The 14743-nt window shown below is 40.6% G+C and overlaps 1 protein-coding gene across 1 annotated transcript in view; it reads right to left on the bottom strand.

The window, feature by feature from the left end:
• zswim5 (zinc finger, SWIM-type containing 5) overlaps window positions 1-14743 on the bottom strand; it is a 243479-nt gene that overhangs the window by 39656 nt on the left and 189080 nt on the right. Inside the window, exon 5 of the mRNA XM_048539381.1 lies at window positions 1508-1687. Within this exon, the coding sequence (XP_048395338.1) occupies window positions 1508-1687 (180 nt within the window). The remainder of the gene's footprint in view (window positions 1-1507; window positions 1688-14743) is intronic.

The raw sequence follows: 14743 nt of genomic DNA, 5'->3' as shown, positions 1-14743 counted from the left end.
TTGGCATCAGAGTCAATAGTTCTACAAACAATTATTCTAGCCATCTCAAGCCCAGTCATAATAATGTGAATGATATGGGTATTTTGTTGAGAATGCGTGGAGCATGAGCACCAGCACAAACTTGTTGCAATGAATGGTGTGTTTTCACACTGTAAGATTCTATGTAAGCTGATAATGTTACTTATCATTGTCAAATCTCTTTAGGATTATGCCTCAAAAATTACTACCAGAAATTATGTTAGACTCTTTAAAGGTCAAATGGCTCAATTTCCGTTGTTAAGATGGTCAGTTTACGCGATTTCAATTAACATATCACTTAAGCTTTTGCTGGCAAATCATTACCATGACAAAATAGGGAATTGACAACCTTAAAAAAGTGCAATTAAGACATATTTTACCAATGAAAGAAGCTTAACATACATGCAGAGAGGATGGAGCTCTCTATACTTTAATAGATAGAAATGGAGATTCTTAGGCATTAGCCTCAATATTCCTTCCAATTCAATTTATTAACAAAAAAAAAGTAGAATGATTAGGTTGAAAGAAAAAGGATTTAATCAGAATCCACGCTCGCTGTTAGGAATTTGTAAAGATTACCCGCTCAAGTTTTATCGGTTACGATATTTAACAAAGCTTCACATTTTTGCCTAATGCATTTTTTTTTTACCAGGGCTGACAATAGGAAATTCTACTTTTACAGTAAATGAATTTCCATGTACATACCATGAATTGACTTTTCTTACTGACCATTATTTCAATGATGACATCTTTTCAAGAATAATGTAATCCTGTTACATAACTACTAATTTCCTTTTGTTAAAGTTGAAGTAACCAATTTTCTGATCTGACTGTAGTTACTTTTTCATTGCTAAAACTACAAGTTACAAGGCTGTTATGTAATTCCTTGAATCACAGATGTTGTAACTTACAGGTACCCAGTTTTTATATAAAATTGAGCACCCAGCCTAATGAAAGGAAAATCCTTGTTGAGCATCAAACAATACTTCATGATGAACATAACCACAGTAGGAATCAAAAGAACTGCACATGCTGTAAATCAAGAACAAAAACAAAGTTGCTGGAGAAGCTCAGCAGGTCTGGCAGCATCTGTGAAGGAGAAAACAGAGTTAACGTTCGGGTCTGGTGACCCTTCCTCAGAACCACAATAGGAGTAGTCTGCAAGGATTCCAGAAATAAGTATGCCCATCTAAAAGGCTTAAAAGCTAATTTCAGTAAAAATATGATTGTAGGTGAGTCAGGCCAGGAACTTGCATTTATTTGCCTCCTAAATTAGTAAGACATTTGAAATTTACTATTACCATGTTACCCAAGATCTTCTTGAGAAATAGCCTTCTAACTTATTTCCAGGCATCTTCACTTCTACAGTATTATTCAAGTGAAATGATAGGATTTAAAAAAAATCCAAGAGGTTCAGAACTTTGATAGTTTTCAAAACCCACACGGTGAAAACACAACAGTCGCTTACACCATGTGATGCAGCACTAACCTTGATTTTGATTGGAGCTCTGAGGAAGGGCATTGGTGATATTGGGTAACTCGTTGCCGTAGTTTCCATCTTCTAGTGGACAGACATCCATGTCATTCCATTTTTTCAGCTGTCGGAGCCAGGAGACTTTCTCGTCTGGTTTACAGTGAGGATTCAATACAATGCACACCCACAGTGCACCTGAAAAGGAAGGAAACAATTCTCAGTGACGAGGCATTTCAATCATTGCATTGTCAAGCAGTGTGCACTGTAACCTAGGAATTAGAACATTGAGGAATGTGTCTCCATCAGCACAGAGAATAGAAGGAAGCAGTACAATATCAAGGATTATAAATGAACAAAAAATTGCTCACAAGCAAACCACGTATTCTTGCACACTGTCATCTCCAGAAATCTTCACGCAATGGCGGTAAACTTTCTATGACAAATTTCTGTATTCTTTAGTTTCATATTGCACATTTCTAGACTGACAATTTTTTTTTACCATATTTAATACTTCAGACTAAAACCTTGTAACACGTTCTTTTTTTGTACAGAAGACATAATTGTCATATTTGAAACATGTGTGTTTTATTACCGCTGCTATTAGTTCCAAGTCTGCATGTAGTATCTCATTAGGAACATGGATTTGCCAAATGATCTTTAAAGGCTTTTATCAATAGTCATACAATTTTACAGGTCAGAATAAGGCCATTTGACCAATCATAGTGCTGAAGAATGGGACTATTTGGGTAGCCCTGTAAATTCATCATTTTCAAATACGTATCCAGCTCTCTTTTGAACCCTCCAATGGAAACCATCTCCACTACTCTCCTAGACAGCACATTCTAAAGCCTAACAACTGAGTAGAGAAGTCTGTTCTCATCTCATTCCTAGCTCTTGCTGATAATCTTGAAGTTGTGACTCCTAGTCACTGACATACCAACTATTTAAAAAAAGGCATCCTTCTTTACCCTGTCAAAATTGTTCAGAATTTTTAACACCTCAATAAGGTCATCTCTTATTCTTTTCTGCTCCGAGGAGAATAAGCCCAATTTCTCCAATCTTTCCTGTATCTAAAATCCCTCATTCCCAGTATCATTTTAGTAAATCTCATTTGCACTCCCTCCACGGCTTTAACATCTTTTCTTAAATAAGGTGTCCAGAACGAAATGTGATGCTCTAAATGTGGTCTGACTGATTATTTTTAAACATTTAGCATCACTCGCTTGCTATTATACTCCATACCTCTACTAATAAACCCAAGGATCCTACAAGCCTTCTTACAACTGTTTCAACTTGACTGGTATCTTCAAAAAATTATGCACACGAACCTTGAAGTCTCTCTGCTTCTGTTCTCCCCTTCAAGTTGTACCATTGAGACTGTTCTGTCTTCTACCAAATTGCATTATCTCACATTCTTCTGCATTGAAATTCAATCTGCCAGGAGTCTGCCAACTTATCAATACCCCTCTGAAGTCACTTAGCATCATCCTCATAATTCACCATTCTCCCAGGCTTAGTATCATCTACAAATTTAGAGATTTTTCCCTCAACACCTATTTCCAAATTGTTTGTATAAATCAGACAAAGCACAGTGCTTTGAACTCATCGCCAATCTGTGAAATACTCGTCTACACCTAGCCCCTCTTTGCTATTGTTTAGCAAATTTCCATTCAATGATGCCAAAAACCGATCAATCCGAATTTTCTAACCAACTTGCCACATTGCACTGAATCAAATATATCTGAAAGTCCAAATATACAATATCCACAGCACTACCTTTTATCTATTGCCTGTGTCAACTCATCAAAAAACTTAACTGGATTTGTCAGACAAGACCTGCCCTTGACAAAGCCATGTTAACTATCTCATTTTTCTCTAAGTGTATATTTATTATCCTGTATTATGGCTTCCATCAGTTTTCCCACTATCCATGTCAAGCTGAAAGGTCTGTGGTTTCCTGGGTCATCCTTTGCCTTTTTCTTAAACAATGCTGTTACATTTCCAATCCTGGGATTGATCCTATGTTAAGACAGTCCTGGAACATTTCTGTCAATGACTCTGCAATTTGCTCCCTTATCTCTGTCAGCAATCTAGAATACATCCCATCTGAACTGCTGACTTCCTTACCTGGCATGCTGCCAGTCTTTATAACACCTCTTTACTGCTCAGTTGCTCAACACACATTTTCCATTCAGTCATTGTCACCATCTTTCCAATGTGGTGAAGACAGAAGCAAACTATTTATTTAGTACCTCTGCCATACCCTTTGCTTCAGTGAGCAGTTTACCCTGCTTGTTCCTTATGGGCCCCCGCTATTCTTCACTTATCCTTTCCTGTTAATATGTTTGAAGAACATTTTAATATTTGTTCTAGTGCAGCCTTGCATAATTTTCTTATGCTTCCTCTTGGCCTTCTTTGTTCCAGCCTTAGCCTCTCTCTGACGTATATTGCTGTTATTAGTCATTTAGTTTCCTTTCCAGTTTCAGAGTTTTGTTGACACTCAACATTTACATTTACTAACATTTCATAAACGTAATACAAACCATCAAATCACTTACACTCAGATTCCTTTTCCAATATAACTGTTGAAATTTGGGCTTCAAGCACAATCGGATGTAGTACAATCAAGGAGTTTGAATTATGATATGTTTCGCACCATTCACTTCTGCTTTATTAACTTGGCAGATACCCCAACTTTGTCATGGCTTTAAGCTTAGATGATGTTTCCCAATTCAAGGATCTGACCTTTGTACATCAAGAATCTCACTGTCAAAGTGTTATCTTCCAACAAGCACTTAGCCTGCAGCAGTCAATTGATTTTGGTGCTGGTTAGTTTATTGCTTGATTAAACTCTCCCTGGTACTGAGTGTTGACCAAGTAGCAGATCTGAATATTTCCTGTCTACCTGTACCTATCCATTTTTCTCTGATATATGAACATAGGAGGAGAAATGTTAATATGACATGAAGCAAATGGAAGAATGTAAAAAGATGGAAATGAAGTAGAGGATAAAGAAAGAGGAAGGGGGAAACAGAGTGTGAGGGGAAACATGTGAAAAAGAAAGGAGGGAAATTAAAATTAGAATTAACTTTACTGTCATGTGCGCTCAAATGAGTACAGTGAAAAGTTTGTAATGTCGCTGCTTTGGCACCATCTTAGGTACAGGGTACCCAGGCACAGAATTGTAAATACTTGTTAGAGAATTGAAAGAGTAAAATATGAAATAGTTTGTCATAGAATACAAAGTTTAAAAAAATCTCAAATTACTCAAAGTCAAGAATAAGAATAAAAAGTCTCTTCAAAAAAAATACTCAAATTATAGTCCTCTTCACTGAGACCGTGCCTGCTAGGCTTCAGAACGTGAGGCCTTGCTATCTCCACGCACCGGGCTCCAGGCCGCAACTCGCCTCCGGGACTCAGACTGCCTTTGGCTCCGGGTTCCGGGCCGCGACTCACCCCCTCAACTGGCATGGTCTCAGACTTGTCTCCCGCACCAACTGCATTTGCATTCACCTCCATTCCCTCCCGGTAAGTTTAAGAAGTTAAAGGTTGGAGGCGGGGGCTGGGGGTCGGGAACTGCAGAAAAGAAAGGGAAAGGAACTGGCAAAGCAGTGGAGCTCTGGCTGGAGCGTGCTAGTCTGCCGCTGTCTTGGACCAGGTGGAAGATGGGGAAATAGAAAGGGAGGGTAAAGCTACAGGGAATAGAGTAGCAAATACCAATGATACGAATGGAGTGAGGGGGAGGAGATACTGCTGGGCATTTTTTGCCTCAATAGGTGAGAGAGTTGTGCACTACTATCTTGCTCCTGTTATTGGGGTTGACGGGATGGTCCCAAGCAACAGGTCTCAAATGATGTTCAGTGGATTTTAACTGATTAAAGTCTGAGAGATCCTACTAGCTTTGGGTTCAAGAATGTTGTATATTGAATATATATGAACTCTTAAGAAATGGGAACAACATTAAGACATTTGGCCCCTCAAACATGTTCAATAGAATTGTGTCTGATCTGTCATTCCTCATGTCCACTTTCCTGCCCTTTTCCCATAACCCTCAATTTCCCTAGTAATCAAGGACCTATCTACCTCAGCCTTATATAATTATATACAAGGACAAACCCCATTGCTCTGTGGCAAGAGCTCTGAAGACTCTCAACCTCTGAGAGAAGTAATTCCTCCACATCTCAGTCATTAATTGCATCCATTAATTCTGCAATCATTAATTCTGAGACTATGCCCTCTGGTCCTAGATTCTTCAATGAGAATAAACATCCTTTCAACATTTACTCTGTCAAACTCCTTAAGAATCCGGTGTATTTCAATTTGAATACCTCACGTTCTTCTAAATTCCAATGTAGGGTCCCGAACTGTTGAGTCTTTGCTCATACAACAATCTCTCTATACCAGGGATCATCCTAGTAAATGTTCTCTGAACTGCCTCCAACGAAGTGATATCTTTCCTTAAATAAGTGGACCGAAACTGCTTCGAGTACTCAAGATCTGGTCTCACCACCATCTTCTACAGTTGCAGTAAAAGTTCCCTGTTCTTATACTCCAATGCCATCAAAAAAAAGCTAACATGCCATTGACCATCCTGAATACCTGCTGTAACTGTGCACCAGGTTTTTGTTTTAGACACAAATCCTTTTGAGTTGAAGATTTCTGTGTTTCTCGCTGTTTGCAATTACAGCAAGCTTTGTTTCAACTGGACCTTATGAACTGGCGCTCTTGATAAAGTAGCAAAAATTATATGTCTGAATAATTTGCTTGTGGGTAAAGTGTTGGAAAGGATTATAAGAGATAGGATTTATAATCATTTAGAAAGGAATAATTTGATTAGGGATAGTCAACACGGTTTTGTGAAGGGTAGGTCATGCCTCACAAGCCTTATTGAGTTCTTTGAGAAGGTGACCAAATAGGTGGATGAGGGTAAAGCGGTTGATGTGGTGTATATGGATTTCAGTAAAGTATTTGATAAGATTCCCCACGGTACGCTATTGCAGAAAATACGGAGGCATGAGATTGAGGGTGATTTAGTGGTTTGGATCAGAAATTGGCTTGCTGTAAGACGACAGTGGGTGGTGGTTGATGGGAAATGTTCATCCTGGAGTTCAGTTACTAGTGGTGTACTGCAAGGATCTGTTTTGGAGTCACTGCTGTTTGTCATTTTTATAAATGACCTGGATAGGGCGTAGAAGGATGGCTTAGTAAATTTGTGGATGACACTAAAGTCGGTGGAGTCAAGGATAGTGTGGAAGCATGTTTGTAGGTTACAGAGGGACATAGATAAGCTACAGATCTGGGCTCAGAGTTGGAAATGGAGTTTAATGTGGAAAAGGTAGAGGTGATTCACTTCGGAAAGAGTAACAGGAATAGAAAGTACTGGGCTAATGGTAAGATTCTTGGTAGTGTGGATGAGCAGAGAGATCTCGGAGTCCATGTGCATAGATCCCTGAAAGTTGCCACCCAGGTTGATAGGGTTGTTAGGAAGGCGTATGGTGTGTTGGGTTTTATTGGCACAGGGATTGAGTTTCTGAGCCATGAAGTCATGTTGCAGCTGTACAAATCTCTGATGCGGCTGCACTTGTGAGTACTGTGTACAGTTCTTGTTGCTGCATTATAGGAAGGATGAGGAAGCATTGGAAAGGGTGCGGCGGAGATTTACCAGGATGTTGCCTGGTATGGACGGAAGGTCTTATGAGGAAAGGCTGAGGAACTTGAGGCTGTTTTCTTAAAGAGAAGAAGGTTAAGAGGTAACTTAATATGAGACATAAAAGATGATCAGAGGATTAGATAGGGTGGACAGTGAGAGCCGTTTTCCTCGGATGATGATGGCTAGCACGAGGGGACATAGCTTCAAATTGAGGGGTGATAGATATAGGACAGATGTCAGAGGTAAGTTTTTTTATTCAGAGAGTGGCAAGGATGTGGGATGCCCTGCCTGCAACAGTAGTAGACTCGCCAACTTTAAAGGCATTTAAATGGTCATTGGATAAACATTTGGATGATAATGGAATAGTGTAGGTTGGATGGACTTCAGATTGGTCTCACAGGTCGGCAGAACATCGAGGGCTGAAGGGCCTGTACTGTGCTGTAATGTTCGATGTTCTATTGTATTATCGTGATATCTGTGATATCAGAATAGTTAGCAGTGGGTGCGAACATGAAGACTCTCTGCCTGTGAGTTTTATTCAAGGCAAAGTTGCATTATTATTTAAGTGATTTATGCCGCAAGTAAGGTATAACAGTGAAGCATATACTCCCTGCCTTACATTTCTATTAATTAGTTTGTGTTTTTACACTATGTGGACCTCTTGATCAACCAGAATATTTGATAAACTGGTACACTCCTAGTCCCTTCAGTGGCAGTTAATAAAAAGTTTGCTATACTGTTGTTTTGCTCTCCCTCCAAATTGAACAACTTTACATTTTTCCATTATACTCTATTTGCCAACTTTTTGCCTACTTACTTAACATAACTTATCAATATCTCTCTGCAAACTGTATCTTTCTCACAACTTGCCTTTCCACCTATTTTCATATCATTGGCAAATTCTGCTGAAGTACATTTGCCTTCTCTCGTTGCATTCTGAGCACTGATCCCTGTGGATTTCCACTGGTCACCAACCTCCTGTTTTATAGAATCAGAGAATTTGGGTCGAGTTTTTATTTCAGCCTTTTATGTTCAGCTCTGGTAGTTAGCCTGACAGCAAATGTTGCCTATTCTCACTTTCAGTCTCACTTCCCAAGGTTCTAGAAGGGAAAAATAAATTAAGATTACAGCTGATGTTTGATCAAAGCACATTGTTAGCTTGCTCACACACGTAACTGTTCTGCTTTTTTTGAATAGGGAATGAATTTTGCCTCAGTAAAGCTTTAAGATCTGACCCTCCAGCTTTGGCTAAGTCAGCAGAGGCACAGGGCAGACCCCTTCCTTGTGTATAAAGTTGAGGGCTAAACATACATTTCACAAAGTCTTAACAGGGCCATCAACAATTAGAATCTTCTCTTGACAACAACTGGTCAACATGTGGGAGAGACCATAAGACCATAAGACATAGGAGTGGAAGTAAGGCCATTCGGCCCATCAAGTCCACTCTGCCATTTAAATCATGGCTAATGGGAATTTCAACTCCACTTCCCTGCACTCTCCCCGTAGCCCTTGATTCCTTGTGAGATCATGAATTTGTCGATCTCTGCCTTGAAGGCATATAATGTCCCGGCCTCCACTGCACTCCGTGGCAATGAATTCCACAAGCCCACCACACTCTGGCTGAAGAAATGTCGTCTCATTTCAGTTTTAAATTTACCCCCTCTAATTTTAAGGCTGTGCCCACGGGTCCTAGTCTCCCCGCCTAACGGAAACAACTTCCTAGCGTCCACCCCTTCCAAACCATACATTATCTTGTCAGTTTCCATTAGATCTCACCTCAACCTTCTAAACTTCAATGAGTACAATCCCAGGATCCTTAGCCGGTCATCATACGTTAAACCTACCATTCCAGGGATCATCCGTGTGAATCTCCGCCAGACACGTTCCAGGGCTAGTATGTCCTTCCTGAGGTGTGGGGCCCAAAATTGGACACTGTATTCTAAATGGGGCCTAACAAGAGCTTTATAAAACCTCAGAAGCACATCGCTGCTTTTATATTCCAACCCTCTTGAGATAAACAACAACATTACATTCGCTTTCTTAATCATGGACTCTACCTGCAAGTTAACTTTTAGAGAATCCTGGACCAACACTCCCAGATCCCTTTGTACTTCTGCTTTACGAATTTTCTCATCATTTAGAAAATAGTCCATGCCTGTATCTTTTTTGCCAAAGTGCAAAACCTCACATTTACTCACATTGAATTTCATCAACCATTTCCTGGATCACTCTCCTAAACTGTCCAAATCTTTCCGCAGCTTCCTCACCTCCTCAGTACTACCTGCCTGTCCACTTATCTTCGTATCATCGGAAAATTTCGCCAGAATGCCCCCGGTCCCTTCATCCAGATCATTAATATATAAGGTGAACAGCTGCGGCCCCAACACTGAACCCTGTGGGACACCACTCGTCACTGGTTGCCATTCTGAAAAAGAGCCTTTTATCCCAACTCTCTGCCTTCTGTCAGTCAACCAATCCTCAATCCAAGCCAGTAGCTCACCTCGAACACCATGGGCCCTCACCTTGCTCAGTAGCCTCCTGTGAGGCACCGTATCAAAGGCCTTTTGGAAGTCTAGATAGATAACATCTACTGGGTTTCCCTGGTCTAACATACTTGTTATCTCTTCAAAGAATTCTAACAGGTTTGTCAGGCCTGACCTCCCCTTTCTAAAACCATGCTGACTTGTTCTAATCCTACCCTGCACTTCCAGGAATTTAGAAATCTCATCCTTGACAATGGATTCAAGAATTTTACCAACTACAGAGGTTAGGCTAATCGGTTTATAATTTTCCATCCTTTGCCTTGATCCTTTCTTAAACAAGGGGGTTACAAGAGCAATTTTCCAATCATCTGGGAATTTCCTTGACTCCAGTGACTTTTGAAAGATCACAACTAAAGCCTCTGCTATTTCCTCAGCCACCTCCCTCAGAACTCTAGCACGTAGCCCATCGGGGCCAGGAGATTTATCAATTTTTAGACCTTTTAGCTTTTCTAGCGCTTTCTCTTTTGTAATGCCTACGATACTCAACTCTACCCCCTGACTTTCCCTAATTGTTGGCATACTACTCATGTCTTCCACTGTGAAGAGTGACGCAAAGTACTTATTAAGTAATACTTACAAAGTACTTCAGCTATTTCCTTATCTCCCATCACTAGCCTCCCAGCGTCAATTTGGAGCGGCCCAATGTCTACTTTTGCCTCTCGTTTGTTTCTTTTGTATTGAAAGAAGCTTTTACTATCATTTCTAATATTACTAGCTTGCCTACCTTCATATTTGATCCTCTCCTTCCTTATTGCTCTCTTTGTTATCCTCTGTTTGTTTTTGTAGCCTTCCCAATCTTCTGATTTCCCAGTGCTCTTGGCCACTTTATAGGCTGTCTCTTTTTCTTTGATATATTTCCTGACTTCCTTTGTCAGCCATGGCTGTCTAATCCCACCCCGGATAATCTTTCTTTTCTTTGGGATGAACTTCTGTACTTTGTCCTCAATTACCTCTTATCACTTACAATTGATCTTACAAGTTGCTATCAGTACATTTTCATTTAATTCACAAAACAGACGATCAATGCTTTACAATTCTACAATCATTATTTTTATGAAAGTTTTATAACAGAATAATTAGTCAGGCATTTTTATAATTATTTGACAACAGGTACTCAGAAACATATTACAATGCTTAAGAACATTAGAGATATAGTCCAAACCTCAAAGACAGGTTATAATTAAAAAGAGATACTAAAAATGAAATAATTATTTCCATTGAAAATAAATTCTATCAACATATTCCTTGATAAGAGGACTACTCCCCTTAGATTTCAAGGTGACCACTCTATTATGCACATGCAGTGTGTTTGTGACATGCACCTCTAGCATATGGTGCAGGTGTGAGATTGACAAAGTATGGTGTCATATAGTAATAGGTTCACCTTCTTGACAGATCACTGATGGCAATTATGACATGCTGCTTGAGATCCTGTGTATGTACTAAAAAGTAAGTTAACATACAAATACTGTGATCTTTTAAGCCCTTGTTGAGGGGCAAAAGCACTTAAAGGCAAGGCGAGGCAAGGTAAAGATGCTGTGAGCACTGCAGCCATCACAGCATGATGGAGTAATGAGACTGCAAGCAAGGATCCCAGAGATGCAAAATACCAAGGAACTACAGATGCTGTGAATCAGAAAAAAAAAATCGGAAATTGCTGGAGAAAATTCAGCTTTCTAGGATCATCTGTGGAGAGAAAGCAGAATTATGTAACGATAATTCCAGTGACCTTTCTTCAGTAAACACACATCCTCGAGATGCATCCTGCTGCAATCCATGGGAGGGGTACTCATCCTGCACACAATGTGTCCTGGCAGCAGCATTACAATGAAAGGCACCGGAGCACTCCAAAGTGCAGAACCATAGTTTAAGTGGATTGTCTATGTGCCACGATGATGCAATGGGACTGGTATGCATTGGATACCAGGGCCCATGAACCAGGGGTGTGAGCGGTTGCTGCCAGTGGAGTGTGCACTGTGATGTTGGTGCATCGCGGAGGTCTGGAGCAGCAAGTCGTGAGCTGTGTCCCCTGGCACCACTCTGACTTTCATGTTGAGACTTGTTGCTGTCTACTTTTTACTCAGTTTGAGAGAGATTAGAAAACTACATAGAAATGAGGTAAAATTAACTAACAATAAAATGTTAATACATGCTAATTCATGCAAAAAAGATCTCCTGCTGCTCAGTGCAGATATTGGTTATTTGGTCCATTAAGTCCGCATCGATCCTTCAAAGAGCATCCTACCTAGACCCATTCTATCCCTGTAACCCCACATTTCCCATGGCTAATCCAGCTAGCCTGCACATTGCTGGACACTATGAGGCAATTTAGGGCAGCCAATAAACCTAGCCTGCACATCTTTGGACTGTGGAAGGAAACTGTATCGCCCAGCAGAAACCTATGGGGAGATCGTGCAAACTCCAGACAGACAGGTACCCAAGGCTGAAAGTGAACCTGGATCCCTGGTGCTGTGAGGCAGAAGTGCCCTCCAGTCTGCTACCATGCCACGCCTGCACTGATGAGCATCTCATCTCACTTTTCAACAACTTTGATAGAAAATGGGACATTTTGCTCTCAATGTTGAAAACGTTCCTTGCTGGCCATTTCACATGAATTTCCCAACTTTCTCTTCATGGCCTGGGTCGCTTGGGAAGATTCCACAAATTGAATTTATACGGCCATTCTGATACAGTCTAAAAAGTGTTATAAAGAACTGTATGGTGCAAACGGTGGCAGCATAGTGGTAATGTCACTGAGTTACTAATTCACTGTCCCAGGATAATCTTCTGGGGGCATAGGTTCATATCCTACCATAGCAATTTATTCAATAATATAGCCATTGTCAACTGTCATTAAAACCCACCTGGTTTACTAATGTCCTTTAGGAAAGGAAATCTGCAGGTGACTCTAGAACCACTGTAATGTGATTGTCTCTTACCTGGAATTGCCTGGAAAGCCAAGTCAACTCAACTGGAGATGGGCAACAAGTGTCAAATTTGACAGCAATGCTCATACCCCATACATGTTGAGAATTGCTTCACAGTAGCACTACTAAAATACAGACACTCAGGCACACAGAAGATAATAGCTCACCTGACCAAAAGCCTCACAAAGATTGGTTTTAAGGAATGCCTTACGGGATACTGGTGAAGAGAGATAAGGAGGCTATTCCAGAGCTTGGACCCTTGACACTAAAGGCACAATGACCAATCCTGGAGCAACTAAAATTAGGGATGCATAAGAGGCCAGAACTGGAAGAATGTAGATAGTTAGAGGCTTTAGGGACTGACGCAGATTACGGAGACAAATAGGCAAGGCCATGAAGGGGTCGAAGACAATGATAAGAATTTTAAACTAAACACGTTACTTGGCAGGTAATGTAGTTCTGAGACTTGCTGTATGAGAAGGCACGGGTAGTTTGTAGAGGGTAGAATGTGGGATACCAAATTGAGTGAGTGGAAATAATCAAGGCAACAAAGGAGTGAATGAATGAGGGATTCAGCAGATGAGCAGGGCCTCAAGTGAAATTAAAGAAGCGAAAATGGGTGGTGGTAGGTATGGCACAGATGAGGTTAGGAGCTCATCTCTGGATCAAAGGTGATCATAGATCACCACAGGCCCTTCAGCCCAACAAGTCCACACCCTCTCTCAGAGCATTCCATCCAGGCCGATCCCTCTATATCCCACCTAATCTACACATTCCTGAACTGTATGGGCAATTTAGCATTGCCAATCCACCTAACCTGCACATCTTTGGACTGTGGGAGGAAACAGCAGCACCCAGAGGGAACCCATGCAGACACGAGGAGAACGTGCAAACTCCAACAGACAGTCGCCCGAGGGTGAAATCGAACCTGGGTCCCTGGTGCTGTGAGCCACAGTGATACCAAGATGGTGAACAAATTAGTGAAAATGGGAACTGCAGATGCTGGAGAATCCGAGATAACAAAGTGTGGAGCTGGATGAACACAACAGGCCAAGCAGCATTTTAGGAGCACTAAAGCTTCTCTGCTCCTAAGATGCTGCTTGGCCTGCTGTTTTCATCCAGCTCCACACTTTATCATCTATGGTGAACAAATTAGTTTAATCCCACAATTTTACCAGAGAGAAATCGAGTCAGTGACTAGACAGCAGAGTTTGGAATGGGGACTGACAACAAAAGCTTCACATGGCCCAGTACTTCAATTGAACAGAATTTCAATTCCTCTATCACTGAACATCAAATGAACAATCTTACGGTTTAGTACCAGTGGAGGAATCTGGAGGAATGGTAGTGAAGTTGAACTGGATACTGTCAGCATACATGGGGAAATTAATGCTGAGCCTTCAGAAGATTTCATCTGGGATGTAGATAAGAAACAGGAGAGGCTTAAAGATTTATCCTTGGCAGAGGAGAAGAGAATTATGAGTAATTGTCTCTGATAAGAATGAAACCAGGTGACAGCAGTCCACTTAGCTGGAGAATAGTAGAGAGGTGTTAGATGGAGTGAGTGGTCGACAATGTCGATGGCTGCAAACAGAGAAGGATAAGCTGGTAGAGGTTAGCTTTGTCACAGTCAATAGGATACCACAAGTGACTCTGCTAAGACCTGCTTTGGCATTGTGCAGGACCAGACACCTGATCAAAGGGATTCATTTGGGAACCGATTTCAGAAGCTGCAACACATTCAAAAATGTACCTTTAAGTACATTTGAAAACATTATTAAGGAAGAAAGTAGAATGCAGTCTTTGGATTCAAAAGACATCTAAATCTTGGCAAATCCTAGACCTCTCACTTTTACAGGAATTCTCATCCGGCTCTTTCAACTTTCACATAGTACTTTGAAAATAAAAACATTTATTTTCATCTGGTGAGGCCTGTGACGTGACCAGGTGGAACTTCCTTTGTTTAGTCATAGATAGTTTAGAAACTAGTGCATGGAGCTGTGTCTCGTCTGACTAGTTTCACCTATGCGAATTCTATTCAAAATGGAATGAGATAGATAATAAAGCTCAGCAAGCTTTTTGTTTTAAACAATAAAATAAGGTTCAAGTGAAAAATAAGGTGATAAAATAA

This window comes from Stegostoma tigrinum, chromosome 8 (genome assembly GCF_030684315.1).
Source record: "Stegostoma tigrinum isolate sSteTig4 chromosome 8, sSteTig4.hap1, whole genome shotgun sequence".
NCBI classification, from domain to species: domain Eukaryota; kingdom Metazoa; phylum Chordata; class Chondrichthyes; order Orectolobiformes; family Stegostomatidae; genus Stegostoma; species Stegostoma tigrinum.
Note: the sequence above shows the minus strand (reverse complement) of the source record. Positions and strands in the feature narration are given on the sequence as shown.